Raw genomic sequence first — 18352 nt, 5'->3', positions numbered from 1 at the left:
CAGTGCCAAACACACAGCCGCCGGAGCCGGCAGCTGTGTGTTTGTTTCAGCAGCTGATGAGAGTCTGTCAGACTCTCATCTGCTGCTGCAGCTCCCACTGCGGGTGCCATCTTCCGGCTCCCGCTGTGGGTAATGGGAGAGACATTGTCATGACGACGTCTCTCCCATAATGCAAAGCGGCCCTGGAGAATGGTCAGGAGTAGCTGATATCGGCGCCGGGAGCAGGAGCGGGGGGTTCAGATGTTTTTTTTTTTTTATTACGTGTGTCTACTGGGGGGGGCTACAAGGGGGGATTACTACTGGGGGCACTAGAAGGGAGGATTACTACTGGGGGCACTTGAAGGGGGGATTACTACTTGGGGCACTAGAAGGGAGGATTACTACTGGGGCACTTGAAGGGGGGATTACTAATGGGGGCACTAGAAGGGGGGATTATTACTGGGGCACTTGAAGGGGGGATTACTAATGGGGGCACTAGAAGGGGGGATTACTACAGGGGCACTAGAAGGGAGGATTACTACTGGGGCACTTGAAGGGGGGATTACTACAGGAGGCACTAGAAGGGAGGATTACTACTGGGGCACTTGAAGGGGGGATTACTACTGGGGGGGGACTACTACTGGGGGCACTACATGGGGGGGAAACCTCCACTGGTGGCACAACAATGGGGGGACTACTACAAGGGGGGACTACTAGGGGCACTACAAGAGGGGGGATTATTACTAGGGGCACTACAAGGGGGGACCACTACTGGGGACACTGCATGGGGGGGACTACTACTGGGGGCACTATATAAGCTTATTAATGGGGGCACAAGGGGCACTGCACAGAGGGGACCACTACCGCGGGCACTGCATAGGGGGGGCGCCAAAAAACCTACTCGCTTACCAAAAAATTTGGGCTAGGGCCGCCCCTGCACACAGGGGTAGATGTACTAAGCCTTGTAGAGAGATAAAGTGCATGGAGATAACATGGAGATAAAGTACCACCCAATCAGCTTCTAACTAGTACTTTATCTCTCTCAAGGCTTAGTACATCTCCCCCACAGTCACAAGATTAGCTTCTATCCTGACTTTTAATTGGTGTACAACCCGTAACAACACCAAAGCACATAAATGTATAATAATGGCTTTTACGCGCACGTTATTCAATAGCTCTGCCCAAGAAACCAATTCACAGTAATTCTGGTTCTGCAATTATGATATATTCTCTTTGTGTAGGCTGCAAACCGTAAGCTACATATTGATATGTGTACTCTGATTCATCCAATAAGATATCACTTTTTTACTGTTCCTTTTGATCAGTCTGTAGCATACGGATGGCACAGAGCTCGCAGCAAGAACAAAGTATTGATTTATCTTCGGCATGAAAAAAATAATAGTTAGAACTGGAAAATAAAAGCCGGGTTCTGTACAGTGTACGTGGTTTTACCAGACAAAATGATGCCATGGTTATTGATCATTGTGTGAGGGCAGTGGGATAATTCCATGTTCACAATTTCATAAAAGACTCTAAATGGAGTATTGTGTACAGTATGTAGGATGGTTTATAGGAAAGTAGTATTGCTATGATATTATGAGATTACATTTTGCAACAATATCATAAACTCCCCATCACCTGATGGCTACCTTCCCGGACACAGCAAAGGGTAAACCACAATATGAAACCTGAAATAACGACACTGAGACTTGCGTAAGGGGAAAGGCCAGCTTTATTTCTTTTTATTTAAATTTCTTTTTATGTATTTAAAATCGTATTACAAATTCTTTAAGCTAATAAGTAACCTTACTGAAACTGAACTATAATAATTGTAAATGAACTAGCTAATAAGAGAAAGCAAAGAGACAGACACAGTATGGTGGCTCAGAGAGAACGGCCCCAAAATGCAATATCACCATCTACACCACGACAATCTTACAAATGGGGGGGCGCTTATCCGCCAGCCCATAGTACTGCCTAAGGTATCCAGCTCCCGCCCAATGACACCACGTGAAACCCACTGAGATCGGTGAAACTGCTGACCCCATTAGGGTATAATCAGCCTAAATCATGTATTGGACGGGAGAGCACCTAGGCTGCTAAGGCAGATGGCGACTGCCACCGTTCTTTCCCGCCACTAGAAGCTGACATACAGTGAAATACAGGGGGGGGGAAGGGTGGGAACAACTCCAGGACAGCTGTCTAAAATGCCTACCAAACACACAACTAAAATGGCTCCTAAACTCCTCCCCCTATAGAAAATGCCCTCGAACCCCACCTACAATCTCAGTTCACCACAATAAACCCTTTCCTATCAGAAAAGAGGTCACCCCCAGGTTCGGGTGTTTAATTTGCCTCCTTGCATATTAAATCTCTAATAAATCAGCATGCCCTCTGTTACTGAACTACAACTCCCAGAAAATAGCAGGTGTAGTATCATGGTAATTAGGAATTTTGAAATAACTATAAAGCTAAATGATAACTAAGCCACTATAAAGGAGTTTATTCTTTTAATTTGGTAAAATAATTTTCTATATCTCTAAAACAAGTGGGAAATCTTGGTATATCGGTATTTGTAATTAATTGTGCTACAATACCAGTGAATCTGTTTCTAACATAACACATATTGTTTCCGGCAGGGATCTGGATAAGATTGATGAGCTGATGCAGGACATCCACGAGCAGCAGGACGTTGCACAAGAAATTTCCGATGCCATTTCTCGGCCGGTCGGTTTTGGTGAAGAGTTTGATGAGGTAAATCGTAATAATGCAGTTTGTGGAAAGGTCGTTAATGTCAGTGGAATTTTCCTTTAACCACATGTGAATATTGTTTCTACAAATGTACCGCCATTTTTTTTTTATTATCAAATTATGTAAACTTTATAAACTCTTTAACTATAACTTTTGCAGATATATTAATAAAATGATACTGAATCAGGTTTAATGAGCAATTGTTTACATAATCTAATAATAAACAACAATTTTCGGAACATCTTTTGAAACAATTGTTTTATAAAGTTGAAAAACCATCCTCAAGTGTTTTGGTTCAGATTCGGTTTCGGTTTTCTTTAAAATTGATAAAAACAGCTAAAATCATATAATTTGGACCTGTGTACATGCAATCCAAAACGTGATTTGTTGTTTAAATCCAAGTCCCAAACTTACAGCAGACCCGAGGCGGGACTCGGTTTTACTCGGAACCCCAAAAATGATCAGAGCCGGGACTTTGTTCTACTCAAAACCCCAAAAGCGATCCAAGCCAGGACTCAATTCAACTTGGAACCCAAAAGTTTATATATATATATATATATATATATATATGTGTGTACATATACATATACACACACACACACACACACACACACACACACACACACACACACACACACACACACACACACACACAATCTTGGAGGCAGTCGTTGGAAGTAGTAATCAGTTGGCAGGATTGGCAGGAGAGGTGGCATTCATTAGCAGAGTGAAGAGGGCAGACGAGAGTGTGAAGGGAGATAAGGTCATAGATGTAACTGGGAGAGAAATGGGTGTGGGCTTTGTAAGTGAGGAGTTTCCCACATGCCCTCAAACCCCCCCCCATATCCCCACCCCCCAATCTGTATTGTGCGCACTTAATCTGTATATCCTGCACTGTGGGCCTGATTCAGAGATGTGCTCTAACCCGGTGGGTCTTCGATGTTTAGGGGTCTGCGCACATGCAGAAAGGGTCCTGCGATCTCGCTTACAGGCCCCCCTTAACCGCAGCATGTCACTCATTTGGGGAACGGAGTGGAGGGGTGGCTGGCCACCGTTCCCGGAAATGTGGGCATGGCGGTGGACATAGATTCCTTGCAAGTGACCAGGCACCTGCCAGGCTGAGGGAAGCTTCGGCTTACGTAACCTGGCCAAAGGAGCGACCATCGGTCGCAAGAGTTGTGATGGTAAGCTGAGGATGCTGCTCTCCTGCCGGAAGTCAGCCCGGCGGATGTATTACTGACGCCGGAGGCTAGAAAGGACCAGATCCCGACAGGGTAAGTATCTAATCTATCCCTAACCTTTCCCCCACCTAACCCTCCCGTAGGGGGTGCCTAACCCTCCCCCCCCCCCTGCGGCTCTCCGCTGCTGCCCAGCTTACCTTTGTTCGGTATGCCGGGCGTCAGTCTCGCAGCGTAGGGCGTCAGGATTTCAACGCCTATCATTAGTACATTGCCGGGATATGAAAGACGGGAAGCCGGCATTTCGACTGTCGGCTTCCTGACTGCATACTGTCTATTTCCTATAGACATCTCCAGTTGCATTTGCATTTTGTAGGACGGTATTGCACAGCTGCTTCTGTGTGGCTGTGCAATACCGCCCATCTTTAAATCAGGCCCTGTATTTTCCCTGCCATCTGCAGTGGAGTACTGATGCCCTTCCTGTTTCTTAGTCTCAGTACATCACGTTTGCGATGCTGTCAGGAACTAAGGACCTGATTCAGACTCGCTCGCTAGATGCGTATGCTCGCTCCCAGCGTATGCAAATCCGGCCAACCCACAGCAAGGCAGGCGATCGCACGGCAAGGCATTAGCACGCCCACTATGTCCTGGCATGCGATCACTTTGTGTATACGGACACCCAGCAGCCTGTCTTAAGAGGCCCACTTGTGCACGTCATCTCCAGGAAGTGTATGCAACCATCAGTATATCGCGTACCCTCGGATGCGATCGCAGCGCTTGAGGTTGACTATACCCTACCGCAAGCACTGCGAGGACTTCAGTGTGAAATACAACCAGGTGACGTGTACTATGACTCTGCCTCTTAATTATGCACGTCTCTGAAACGGCGTTAACACGCTCAGGCACACCTTTTTTCGCACCACCACTCCCCCGTTTTTAATGGCCAGCCCCTGTCACCACCCACAAACGGCTTCTCCTGTCATTCACTCTGCTGGTCAGTCTATGCGCAGCGAGTGAATGCTTTCTGATCTCCCGCACTGGTTTGCGCATGCGCACTGCGATGGGTGCACATGCACAGAATGCGGAAATCGTCCAGCTACGAGTGAATGCATCCTAGCTAGCGAGTCTGAATCAGGTCCTAAGTGACACTGGTGCTGTGGCATCATACTGTAGGTCACTTACTTGTGTTTGCCCCTTATGCTACCAGCCCTCATATATTCATATGTATATAGTGCAATGAGGCCACATTTTTTGTTAAATAAGATCATTATATTTTAATTTTGAAATCTTAATTTTTTTTTATGCAAACATTAGATAAGGCTTTGTTTTTAGCTATTAGCCAAGTGAATAGAAACTTTTCTATTAAATCCAATAACAAGCATGATCTAACTGTATTATATTGATCTATGAGAGGAGGCAGTGATGGTATAATAAATTATTCAGATTGAACATCTTGCTCCTAATATATATATTTGTTGTCAGTGACTTGTGATGTGTCAGACTAGTTAGTTTGGTCTGTGTTGCAGGATGAGTTACTGGCGGAATTAGAAGAGTTGGAACAAGAGGATCTACACAAAGAGATGGGCAGCGACAGATTGCCAAGTGTGCCATCCACCAAACTGCCTTCCACCAAACTGCCCTCCAGACCAGGTAACCTTTCTTCTTTCCCATCTATGACTGGTAATAAATATATATCGATATACCAGAAAAATACAGTCACTCACCTAAAATAAATCGTTCAAGTCCAGGTGCCAGAGCCCATTATTGTTAGTAAAGATAGATAGATATAGACAGACAGATACTGGCAAGTGCAGTTTCACCGTCTGAACATGGCCTCCTGTGTCAGTGCAACTGCATCTTTTGCTGAGGTCGCTGTCGGCGACACATCCGCGTCTGGCTAAGCTACCCCCATTACCTCCCAAGAAAGCCCACTGAAAATCTATCTTTCTGTGTGCAATATTGATCTGCGTAACCATGGGGATGCATGCGCAGTGATACTCTGATGTATGCCCATGCTGAAAACATCGGCCACTTGCATGCGACATCACCACTGCGTGCACCTGAACCAGGCTCTGCATGTCATTGAAACGTCTCTGCAATACAGGGAACATGACATAAGGTGAAACATGTCTTCATTAATATCCTTACGCTAACTACACACTGGCAGATTTTTTTTGGATCGGGACAAGGAACGGGGTGATTTTTGAAAGCCCCGATATCTGTGCAATTGTTTTTATTAGAAGCTACCGATTTTCCACCACTCCACACTGATTTTGCATATGTCCACCCACAAGGAGAACATAGGGAACATGGGCAGATTATTGAGAACGCACACACACTGCTCTATACCAGGAAATAGAGGCCGAGGTTTTTGTTCTTGACCAACAGATCATATAATCGAAGAAATGCGTTTGTGTATATTTTCTAACCGTTTTATCTGTGAAAAGCTTAAACAATCATTCACACTATACAATAAATGAGGGCTATTCACAAATCGGCCCAATAATTGTATAGTGTGTAGCTAGCTTTATAGTATATATTAACAGCTTGTGGCTGGGCTGCTGCAACTGACATCACCCACCTGATAAGGTTAAAATTATCCACAAAATTTAAGCCACTCCTGTGGTTGCATGTTATCAAAAGCGACTAACTGAATTCTTCCCCTGCCCTGCCCCAATACACAAGCATTTAACATGTTTGTATCATTTATCAGAAATGTGTAGGAGAGTGAGACATGATGCAGACATAGGGGTCTATGTACTAAGCTTTGGAGAGAGGTAAAGTACCAACCAAGCAGCTACTGTCACTCTACAGGCTGTATTTGAAAAATGACAGAAGCTGATTGGTTGGTATTTTATCTCCATGCACTTTATCTCTCGCTGAGGCTTAGTACATAGACCCCATAATTTGCTATGCTCCGATGCCTTCTTGGAAAGAGAACAATGGTGTGTACTTTTACACACATTGAAGACTTACTAAACACTAGACATCTGCAAACTCCAAAACAATATAAAAAACTATAATGTGGATACTCCTCATCCCCTTAGACACAGTCAATCACTGTCTTCTCCTTGACACTCAACGCTCCCTTGGCCATTGTGACACTGCCCCTAACTGGTTTCTCGCCTACCTCTCAGGTCGCTCCTTGTGTGACTTCTCTTCTTCCTCTATCCATTGGGGGTTCCTCAAAGTTCTGATTTTTGCACTCTGCTCAAATCCCTCTATATATCTTTTCAAGGCAAACCTATAGGCTCCTTCAGCCTCCAATACCACCTCTACATAGGCAACACCAACTCTTCTCCCAACATCTGTTTTTCTTGCTTATCCCTTGTGTCCAACCATCTCTCTTCCATCACCACCTCAATGACCCAAAGCCATCTCAAACTTAAAATGTCAGAATCTGAGCTCATTACCTCCTCACATCTCCCTCCTGGTTGACAACACCACACTGTCCCCTGTTTCTAGCAACTGCTGCCTTGGAGTAATTATTGACTCCACTTCACTCACCAGTAGCTCTGTCAGTCCTGCCTCCTCACCCCACCAAATACTACACTTTCTCATTCCATTGCTGGTATTCTTGTTTATTATCTCCTGCATTAGTAGCTGTAACCTCCTCCTCACTCATCCACCCACCTTTCTCCTCTAAAACATCCATCCTTAATGCTGCTGCTCAACTAATCTTCCTCTCTCACTGCTCCCCAACTTCTGTACCACTATATTCCGTACTTGGCTTTCTTTATCTTCCAGATTTCAATCCAAGATACTCATCCTCATCTAAGATGGGAAGCATTATCATCAATTATGTGGTCAAACCCCCAAAAATGCAGTTTTGGGGGATTTGGCCACATTTCTCATACAAACCAAGCATTGAAAAGCAAAGCTTTCAGAATCTTGGACCTGGTGGGCAATGGCATGCTCTGAGATCCAATTGGATCCTTCCCAGCACCCCATCCCCCTTCCCCCATGGCACATGCGTCATATGATGCATGCGCAAAGACAGTCCTTCCATCGCAAAGGACAGCTCTTATTGGGGGAGCTCTCCTTCACGATTTTACTTGCATATCTTCATGCATACAGGTGTTATTAATGCCGGCATGCATGCGATGAGTGGCAGCAGGGGCAGAACTATGGGAGACAATGGAGGCGCTTTCAGCCAGGCGCCAGCACTGGCGGAAAGCGCCAGTGCTGGCCCACATTATATTCACCCCACTTAGGGCTGTAAATATGTACCTGGAGTGTACTGTCACGGCCACCCAATACATGGCACCTCTTCCCAGCACCTGAGAAGCTACCATAACCATATATTAGTGGTGAGCTCCATGTCAGACCATCAGATGCCACTTCCATCTATCTATAGCCTGTCCCCACTCAATGTCGCTGCTCCTCAGCAACTTCTCATGCCAGTGTGACTTGGGCACCCCCCTCACCCACAACTCCCCGTATCACTCCTCTCTGGTGGCAGCTCTAGCCACGAACCTGTGCGGTGGGCCCCAGCATAAGGGTAGCTGCAGATCTTCCAGTAGCTGGATCTCAACAAGGATGCAACAGACTGAGCTGGGGGCAGATCTTTTGGTGGAGCAACTTCCCGGCATGTGAAGCAGTAGGCTGGGTATTTTATGATTTGTAGTTCCTCCACAGTAGCAGTCTAATGTTGCGTACACACGGTATGACTTTTATGAGCGATTTGAACAATATCGTTCATATCGTTAGTGTTCATATTGTTCACTTTTTTGCAGTGACCTACCTGACAACAAACAAAGATGCACGTTCCCACATTAACAATAATATCTATGGTCTGTCATGCATACAGGCCGACGTGGACGATTTTGTAAAAATATGCCTGTAAAAAGATAGCTTCACTGAAATATCTATCATAGATATCTATCAGTGTGTACAACCAAAATCTTTTGGCCTGCACTACAGAAAGTTGGAGGGAAATCTATCAACGATATCTATGGTTGTTCAAGTTGTTCCGTGTGTATGCAGCACCATTACTGTCACTTTACAGGTTGTGTTTGAAAAATTACAGAAGCTAATTGGTTGGTACTTTCTCTCTCTCCAAGGCTTAGTACATCTACCCCCTAGTTCCGAAAAAAAATAAAAATTGGAACCTGATTGCTATAACAGCTTAGTGCAAAACAGTGGGGAGAGTGGAGAAAGCCTGAAGTGACAACACGCAGAATCTCCCTCTCCCCTCTCCTCGTAAAACCCTTCAAACGATACTTACCAGCTTTCTTGCTGCCCTGCCAGATGGTGACGTGATGGTGCGATTGTGTCATTGTGACCCTACCCCCATTATAAAGCTATTACTTGCTTTGTAAAGCGAGGGTGGGGCCATGATAGCAAAATTCATCAGAACACCCACTTCACTAGGGGAATCGGCAGCCTTGAGTGGGCTCTGGGAGACCTGACCACTTTTCCCACCTTAGATTCGGCGTCCCCCAGACATTCCGGTCACCGTAGGCAGCATGCTTTAAATTTTCCCTCACATTCCACCTCTGTGAGCTTACCTATCCAACCTCCTCCTAGACCCTCATTCCACTTCATTCACCCACCACATGCACTTGCTCCTACCGTCTCTAATTTTCCCCTCCCTTCAGAATGTAAAGGTGGCCATACACAGTGAGATTCAAAAGTTGGTCAGATCAGTTGTACGATTTCCCTTGAAATTTCTTCCCTTCAGATACAGGACGATTTGTATTTAAAATGCAACTATTTCACATAAGACCATACGATTTGATCAATCACATCACATAATGTGTGTCAATTCCTACACGATCAGTTGAGATCTCTCTGCAAAACCATCTGATCTGCGATCCAATTAGACGACGGCGGGGACGCGCATTGGGGTTGCAGAAGACTCAAAATACAACTATTTTCAAATGATTGGTCTGTCCAACCTGTAGAAACTGCTCAAATTGTGTGCTCAATCGTCCCGCGTATGGCCAGCATAAGCTGTCACATACCGGGCTGTCTGTCTATCTACTTAATTTACCCATGTGATGCTGATTGTTTACTCATATGCCCGGAACTCGTAGTCCTGCAATTGCTCAAGTATAACTCACAAGCTCTGCTTACTTGTATTTGTAGTGCCTTATAAATGAGCTATGACAATGATGTAGAATAATGCCTATCCCATTGCCAAACTAAATTCCTTTGTTGATCTGCAGCATCGTCCCGGAGAAGGATGGAGGATGAAGATGACATGCAGATGCTGGCCAGTTGGGCTACTTAACCAGGAACATTTTTTATCTTCTATTATTTGTACAGATATTTCCATAGTATAATAAACTTTACATACACAATGCGTCTCTTCCTAGCTTAGGAATAAAGAATTTATGGCACTCTATGTTGGATTATATTTGGCAGAGCATGCAGGAGATGTTCAAGGTAACACATTTATAGCCGAAGAAGCTTTCATCTACAAAGATGTCAGTGTATCATGCAATGTGTACATACTCACCCATGCTTACCAAGTCATCTCTCCTGCAGAAGGCTTTATGGTATGGCCTACAATGTACTATACTTTCCTTAATATTTTCTGGATGTCATCAATATTTCTTAGAAAAAAAGATTTGAAATAAATATGTGGGGGGTATAAATGTTGTACATTACTAAAATTCTGCAAACACTAGTGCATGTGTTATGCACTGCAACCTGGATTTACAGGGTATTTTTTCTTTATTATTTGGCGGTTTTAATAAAATACTGTTGTGCTTAAAATAAGGGGAATATTGAGTGCTAATTATTTTTCTAGGTATTTCCAAATGCAGACTGAAGGCATATACAGTTTATTGTTATCATGTAATATATTATGGTCCTCTGATGTATTAGGGGGTTTGGTATATTTGTTAGACGTTCACAATGTCGACATTATATCAACTTACTGTTTTTTTTTGTTATTCTGTCTGTAACCCTAACGGCAACCCTAGCCCTAAGCCTCATGGAAATGACAACATTCTGCAGGTGGCAATGTTGATTATTTGGGCTTTTTTTAAATTTTTTTACTTCTTCAAAACATTTTATTGAGTTTTTTCCAGAAATAATGTACATCACTGTAAATAATGAAAAGTAAGTGACTGAAATATCACATCACGTCTCACACAAATACAAGAATATAAACTGTAAATCTTAATCGGGGTAGGGTAGACAAAGGGAAACACGATAGGTTAGGATGGAGCAGGGAGTGACTATGAAGATATCAACAGGTGAGCTAAACCTCTCCTAGGCAGAAAATCAGTGACAATTATTATGTTGGCATTTTAACCATGTTGACATCATCAATGTCGACATTGTGAAGGTCAACATCTAGAACGGTGACAACCCATACCATATTGGGGATTAAGGGGTAAATTTACTAAGATTCGAGTTTGGTCGAGATTGCAATCTCGAGTGAGTTTAGGCATTTTTTTTTCAACTCGTAAATTTACTAAAGATAAACTCGGGTGAGTTTGGGAGAGATTTATTTCTTTTCACTGTAAAACTTGGATGAGATTGCAAACTCGAATATAAACTCACCATCGGCCAAACTCGAAAGTACTTTCACTGAAAAAGATACAACTCGGGAATTTGCTACATTTACACCCGAGATTGTAATCTAGTTTGTTAATAAACTCGCAGCTAAATTGTATTTAAAATAGATGACCTCCTGAGCTGCGAGGTTGGCAGAAACATACACAGATCAGTGTGACTTGTGTATGTTTCTGCATGGAATCAGTATTGTAATGGTTAATTAAATAATAATAAAAAATAATATAGCCTAATTGAATAGCCTCGAGCGATAAAGCTTGGGGTTACCTCCCTTTTTCCCCCCTCTTTACAGTATCTGGTGTCCATTGTTTGGTACATCACCATTGCTACATGAACAGTAAAGCTGTAGTAAGGGCTGCATTTACAGTGTGTTTTCTCAAGTGAGTCAGCCCCAATTTAATTTTACACCCCACGGGCATACACACATGCCAAAATGCACATAGCAGCAATGTTGCCCTAATGGTTAGCATTGCTGGGTCACAGCCTGATCAACAAACTGTATGGAGTTTGTATGTTCCTGGGTGCTCCTCTCACACTACAAAAAAAAAACTGGCAGGTTAACTGACTTCTGTAAAAAAATAAATTAAAAATAACCCCAGTGTGTACATGTGATACTGGACTGTGGACTGTAAAGACCACTGGGGTAGGGACTGATGTGAATGGTCAAATATTATCTGTTCAGTGCTGAGTAATATGTGTGCGTTGTATAAATTAACCAATTATCCAGCATGTTATACTTTGGGTGACCAGTAGATGGTAATATTACACACACACACCTTTATATGTACTGTAGGTGTATTGACCTATAGGGTATCTGCTTAGTCAGTTACCTATTAGAATGTTGATTAAACCAGACAGGACAAAATTAACTGTGTGCTCCTTGTCAGTGATTTTATCATGCCCATTAGACCCAATTACCAGGTGTAGCTTCCGATTTCTACAGTTATTATGGGGAACTCTTCTAAACAGTTTCATCATCATGGGGAGGTGGCAGAGTGGAAAGACAGGTACATTGCCAAATGCATTAGTCCAATCTTAATCTATCATGCATGTTAACTATAGTGCCTATGATCTATAATACTAGGATATTTGATTACATTTAAAAGGGCAATGTTTTTACTAGCTGTGTCTGGTTAGTAAAATCATTGCCCTAAATTTACATTTTGGGCATAAACGCAACCAATCACTCTGGGTTTTAGAACCTGACGCTCTGTAAACAAACCCCTTCATATCTCCTGTGTACATCACCTTCGTATGAGCTCTGTAAGGCACACACATAGGATTTCTACTACTTAGTAGTGGTACGGCTAACTGGGTGGCCAATAGACTGGCTAACTGTTCCCGGTACAGTGTTGTTAAACATTCTAAAAAGGATATGAAAACATTATGAATAATTATTCACTCACAATGAATAATATGAACTGATCCAATACATTTCAATATGTCAGAAATCAGCCATGTGTCCGGAAGTCTGGGGTCCGATTATAAAAACCCATGTATACATCCAGTATTGCTCTTCATGGCTTTACAGAATCCTCAATGACATCTAACTAGAGCATACAGTACTATGAAGTGGGAGATTACTCTCAGGAAACATCATTTATAATTAGACCTACATTAATATGAAATGTTTCATTCAATTAGCATTTTGGATGTACAAATGTACATGCATGCTAAGCAAATACACTTACATTATATACAGTGGGTGGGTAGAGTAACTACAGGGCACACTATCCCTGAAAGAAAAACTTTATTGAAAGTCAAGGGCAGTGCTCTCTCACCCAAGTGCACAAAATAAAGTGTAAAGATGCAAAAAATAGAAGCTCAGGGGTATGGTTTCAGGTCCTCTTCAAAACAGTAAGGGACTCTTTATCACAGGCCCCCAGAACTAAAAGGTCCATTAGGTTATTAGGGGGTCTTTCTCCTCACCACAAGGCTTGTGACACCCAAGGACTGGAAATTTGTGCCCTCACCCTGGATGGAGGATATTGGGGGTAGGCACCCCCCGCGGGCATTTTATCCTGGGCTTTCTTGCTACTGGCCAGTGGACTAATGCAGTCTATCGATTCACTGCACAACAATGAAAATGTTTCCGATGTGAAAATAGTTACTGATTTATAGTTATTGATTTCAGCATGCAAAGAATGAATATGACATTTAAAACTCTCAGGGCCTGATTCAGACCCACTCGTAAGCATCCGCACGCTCGCTCTGAGCGATGGTCGCACAACTGCGCATGCGTATGGTTCGCATTGCGCGTGCACAAACCAGTCATTGCGGTCGGAAATCGTGCGCTCGTAGAACACAGAGGGGCTGCTATTTTGAGTGACAGAATGTGCCGTTTGTGGGTGGTAAAAGGGGAAGGTGCTTGAAAACGGAGGAGTGGTTGTGCGAACGCAGGCGTGCCCAACGGTCAAAATGGCGTTTAATGGGAGTGCATAATTAGTAAAGGAGCGTCAGCGATCACGTCACTTGGTTGTCTTTTAGCCTGAACTGCTCGCAGTGATTACAGGAAGTAATTCCTACCTCAAGCGCTGCGAGCAGTTCAGAAGCCATTCGATGTTCCCGATTAATCTAACAAAAACAAGAGATGACGTGATTTGCGAATGGCAAAGGGGCGTCTTGAAAAAATAGCGAGCGCATTTAGCGGACGCTCGCACAGACATAGAAGAGTCACACCGCAAAGAGCAAGCGCTCAATTTAAATATCCCGCCCCTTTTTGAGAGCGAGCGGCCGCAAATAGCGTCCGGGTCTGAATCAGGCCCTCAAGCTCTGAGTTCTGAGATATAGCCCATTTATGACGATGTAGGGGTATTCCTAGTGAAGTGGGCAGAATGGAGAGAATCTTACCAGCAATCTGCATTCCGCGCAGAGGGGGTGGGGCCTAATAACCCAATTACATGAATCAGTTATTTGTCCCCTCCCCTATTCAAATATATGCGATTCCCGGGATTACCCACACAAGATAACTGTGGTGCACTGAGTGACAAGCATAGTGAGCGATTCCACCAAGACATTTCAGCAATGGAACAAAGATATCAGGGTAGGTGACTCACTACTGCTGGACAGTGACAAGAGATGCCCCAGAAGAGGAGTACAAGCAACAAGCAAAGAGAAAGCACCGCCATGAATAGGGCACTATATTAGATAGTACTTTCCTATGCTGTATGTTTGTTTCGTTTTGTGTTCTTATTTGTGACTGATAGAAAATAATAAGTTGTTTTAATTAAATCAAGAAAATATCAGATTATTTAAAAATAGCTCTTCACTATAACTATATTACTAATGTACATACAGTATAGTGGAAGTAGTGTAGCTCAAAAAATAGAGCTAGTAAAAACATTCTGAAATCATTTTAGTTTTTCTTAACCTCAAATTAGTAATGTTAGACTATTTTTAGAAAGGAAACAAATGAAAAGTATTAATTTGTTGTACAGTGTTATAGGAGGACCGGACAGAACTACACTTAATCTTAGACAAAAGGCTGAGAAGCAAAAGAACAACCGTGTAACCTAGAAACATACTCCGTTTTTATCTAAAATCTGTGGTCAATGAACAATGTAAAATCATAGGACGAGAGCATGACTGGCAGGTGATAGAGAGTATGTGTATCTCCTCTATAATATGCTAAGGATAGTGGAGAAATTACTTTAATCATAGGATACAGGTAGAAGACCTCTCACATTTATATATACCCACAGCGATTGCTGTACATTCATGGTGCTGATTTGTATGTGTTCAGGGCCGGTTCTAGACATTGTGAAGCTCAGGGCGAAAGTTCGCATTTGCGCGCCAACCCCTCCCCCTCCTTTTTGTAGATGACGTTGCTCTGCGGGCGCTGAAAGCCCCGTATATTACATTGTGCCACACACAGTAATTCCCTTTTATAATACAGTATCCCCAATTCAAATTACGCCACACATTAGTCCCTTATTCATGTTATGAGACACAGTGGTGCCCCTTATACGCAAGGGCCCACAGTACTGAGTAGTAGTGCCCCTAATACAATGCCCACAGTAGTGGTGCCCCCTATAGTAGTGCCCCAGTAATAATGCCCCCAGTAGTGCCCCCTATAGTAGTGCCCCCTTATAGACATGCCCCCAGTAGTAATGCCCCCTTATAGACATGCCCCCAGTAGTAATGCCATGCCTCCCTTCTGAAAAATAAAAAATACAAACACAATACTTACCTTAGGCCCCGCTCCTGCGTCCGCTACCGTCCGGTCCGACCACGCTTCAGCACGGATCTATGGGAGAGACGTCATGACATCCCTCCCATAGTGCTCTATGCGGGAGCCGGAGCTCTGGAGTGAGCTTTGGCTGCCGCTGCAGGAAGGGAGCTGGGTGCCCCATGATAACAAATATCAGCGGGCGCCCGGCAACGCGGGGGGGGGGGGGGGTCCAGCGCTGGGGTTTTATTTTTATTATGGGATTATATTTTTTTTACCTTCTGGGAACTCAGTGGCGCCCTCTAGGGGCCGGCGCCCGGGGCGACAGCCCTGTTAGCCCACCCCTAGAACCGCCACTGTATGTGTTATCAGGAGAGGCAATCTGATTAGAACGTTATCTTTTAACATATATAGAAGCACAGACTAATTGCTTCTCCTTACCCTAGGGCCACAGGAGGATACAGACCTATTAGTGTCATATACGTAGTCTTGCTCTAACCCACGTTTATAACCTTATTATATATAAGCACTACAATTCCATTACGTCTAAACACATTATTCAGCTGTTTTCTTAAGGTTCAAAAATTAAACCACAACACTTACAGAAGAGTTGCCGTTTAGCTATTGGAATGGTAGAATTGCTAAATAGCAGTGCATTAACCCCAGCCTGCTAAATCAGTGTGCTTAATTGTACTAGTGTGGTAAATACTTTGTTACTTACAGTAAGTAGATTAGAATCCAATTCTGGTGCACGGACTCACTGGGCCAGCTCTCTTTACTACCTCTCTACATAATGGGCCTGCTTCAGAGATGGACAGTAATGAATTCGCTAGTGCGGAAATATGCAAATGCTAATCTCAGCCTTTCCCTTGTGCACCAGCGTACGACGGAGAGTACAAGTAGTCAGACGCCCACTTTCAGGCTACGTGAACTATGACGGTGGTTGTACACACTCCACCATCGGGAGGCACCATTAAAGTTGCATACACACGTAAAGATTTTCTCTCCAACCATCCAACTAGTTCATTGGTTGGAATGAAAACCTGGTAAGGTATGAAAGTAAATGACAATCAGCAATTTGCTCCCAAACGCCGGAAAATGGGCAAAAACTGTTTGAACAAACTGTTTAGATCAAACATTTAACAAACTTGTCTGACCGACCATTTTCATCTGTTTTCTGCCATTTAGGAGCAAATTGCTGATCATCATTTACTCCCATACGTTACCAGATTTTCATTCCAACCAATCAACTAGTTGGATGGTTGGATAGAAAATCTTTACATGTGTACCCAGCCTTACACTTGCGATAACCTAGGGCTTACTTATTTACAAACATGGCAGATGAGGATGAGGGAACAGAGCTGCGATCGGAGACACACCTTTGACACTCCCATAACACGCCCATGAAACAACCTTTTTTTTTTTATGAACACTTCAGCTCACCTCCCAGACTCCACATCGCCACTGCTCCAATCTCTCATCAGGCCCAAGATGTTCTCCTGGTACTTGCTGCTGCTGTAGCAGAATGACAATGTATTCCCATCTACAGAGCAGGTTACAGGGACAAACTTTTTTTATTTATTTATTTATTTAACTATAAATGAAGATAGAACTGAATTATATAAATACCAAAACAACCACTTGAAGTATGCGCTTCCATTGTTCTCCTTCTCCTAGCTTACATAGCAAAATTCTTCCACTGCTATGGTAAATGAGTCACTGGTGACTGAACCAGTTAGATCACTGTATAATCACAGACACTATTATTACAGGCATAAGTATCAGCCATTTTGCAATGAATGCATTGTTAAAGTTATTAGGCTGCTTCAGGTATATATCATGAGAGCACCTGATAGTTCATAATTTGACAGTAAGATGCCAATTCAATTATACGCGAATTGCAGCCAGAACGGCATTGTTGGTTGTGTCTCTGGCTAAAGCATGTAGCACTGCAGGGAGAGCAAAGTAAGAATTGTCGCTAATGCTCAACTCAAAATCACAGTGTAAAAATAAAGCTGATCAAACTGTCCATTCCTTATCTGCTACATGCTCACACTGGCAGTATTCTTCCTGTTTGCAAAAATAAATAAAAGTAATAATATAGGATTTACACCAGTTGTTTTGCAAATTTGCTCTTTTTAGCTATTGTGCTCCTAACACTTAATGGGGCAGATGTATGAAGCTCTGGGAAGTGATAAAGTGCAGAGTGATAAACGACCAACCAATCAGCTCACAACTGTCATTTTTCAAACAGAACCTGTAACATATCAGTTGGGAGCTGATTGGCTGGTCATTTATCACTCTGCACCTCATCACTTTCCAGAGCTTCATACATCTGCCCCAATGAGTCCTAGGGATATATTTACTAAAGTGCGGGTTTTTAGAAGTGGAGATGTTGTCTATAGCAACCGGATTCTAGCTATTATCTTCTAGAAGGTGCTAGAGCAGTGGTTCTCAAACTCGGTCCTCAGGTCCCCACACAGGTCACATTTCCCAGATCACCCTGCAGATGCACAGGTGTATTCATTACTCACTGACACATTTTAAAAGGTCCACAGGTGGAGATAATTATTTCCATTGTGATTCTGTGAGGAGACCTGGAAAATATGCACTGTTTAGGGTATTGAGGACCAATTTTGAGAACCTGTGTGCTAGAGGAATATTAAGTAGAATCTGATTGGTTGCTATGGGCAACATCCCCACTTCTAAAAACACACTTTAGTAATATATACCCCCTAGAGTGAAA

General features: G+C 43.3%; 1 protein-coding gene across 1 annotated transcript in view; it reads left to right on the top strand.

Annotated features, from left to right (window-relative positions):
- Window positions 1-10654, top strand: part of CHMP4C (charged multivesicular body protein 4C) — a 34512-nt gene extending 23858 nt beyond the window's left edge. Inside the window, exons 3-5 of the mRNA XM_088471415.1 lie at window positions 2619-2733; window positions 5435-5558; window positions 10079-10654. Coding sequence (XP_088327541.1) covers window positions 2619-2733; window positions 5435-5558; window positions 10079-10143 — 304 coding nt within the window. The 3' untranslated portion in view covers window positions 10144-10654. The remainder of the gene's footprint in view (window positions 1-2618; window positions 2734-5434; window positions 5559-10078) is intronic.
- Window positions 10655-18352: the final 7698 nt, after the last annotated feature.

The sequence above is a fragment of the Taudactylus pleione genome, unplaced genomic scaffold, assembly GCF_031769625.1.
Source record: "Taudactylus pleione unplaced genomic scaffold, aTauple2 ptg000114l, whole genome shotgun sequence".
NCBI classification, from domain to species: domain Eukaryota; kingdom Metazoa; phylum Chordata; class Amphibia; order Anura; family Myobatrachidae; genus Taudactylus; species Taudactylus pleione.
The sequence above is the reverse complement of the archived record's forward strand: the minus strand, read 5'-3'. Positions and strand labels throughout refer to the sequence as shown.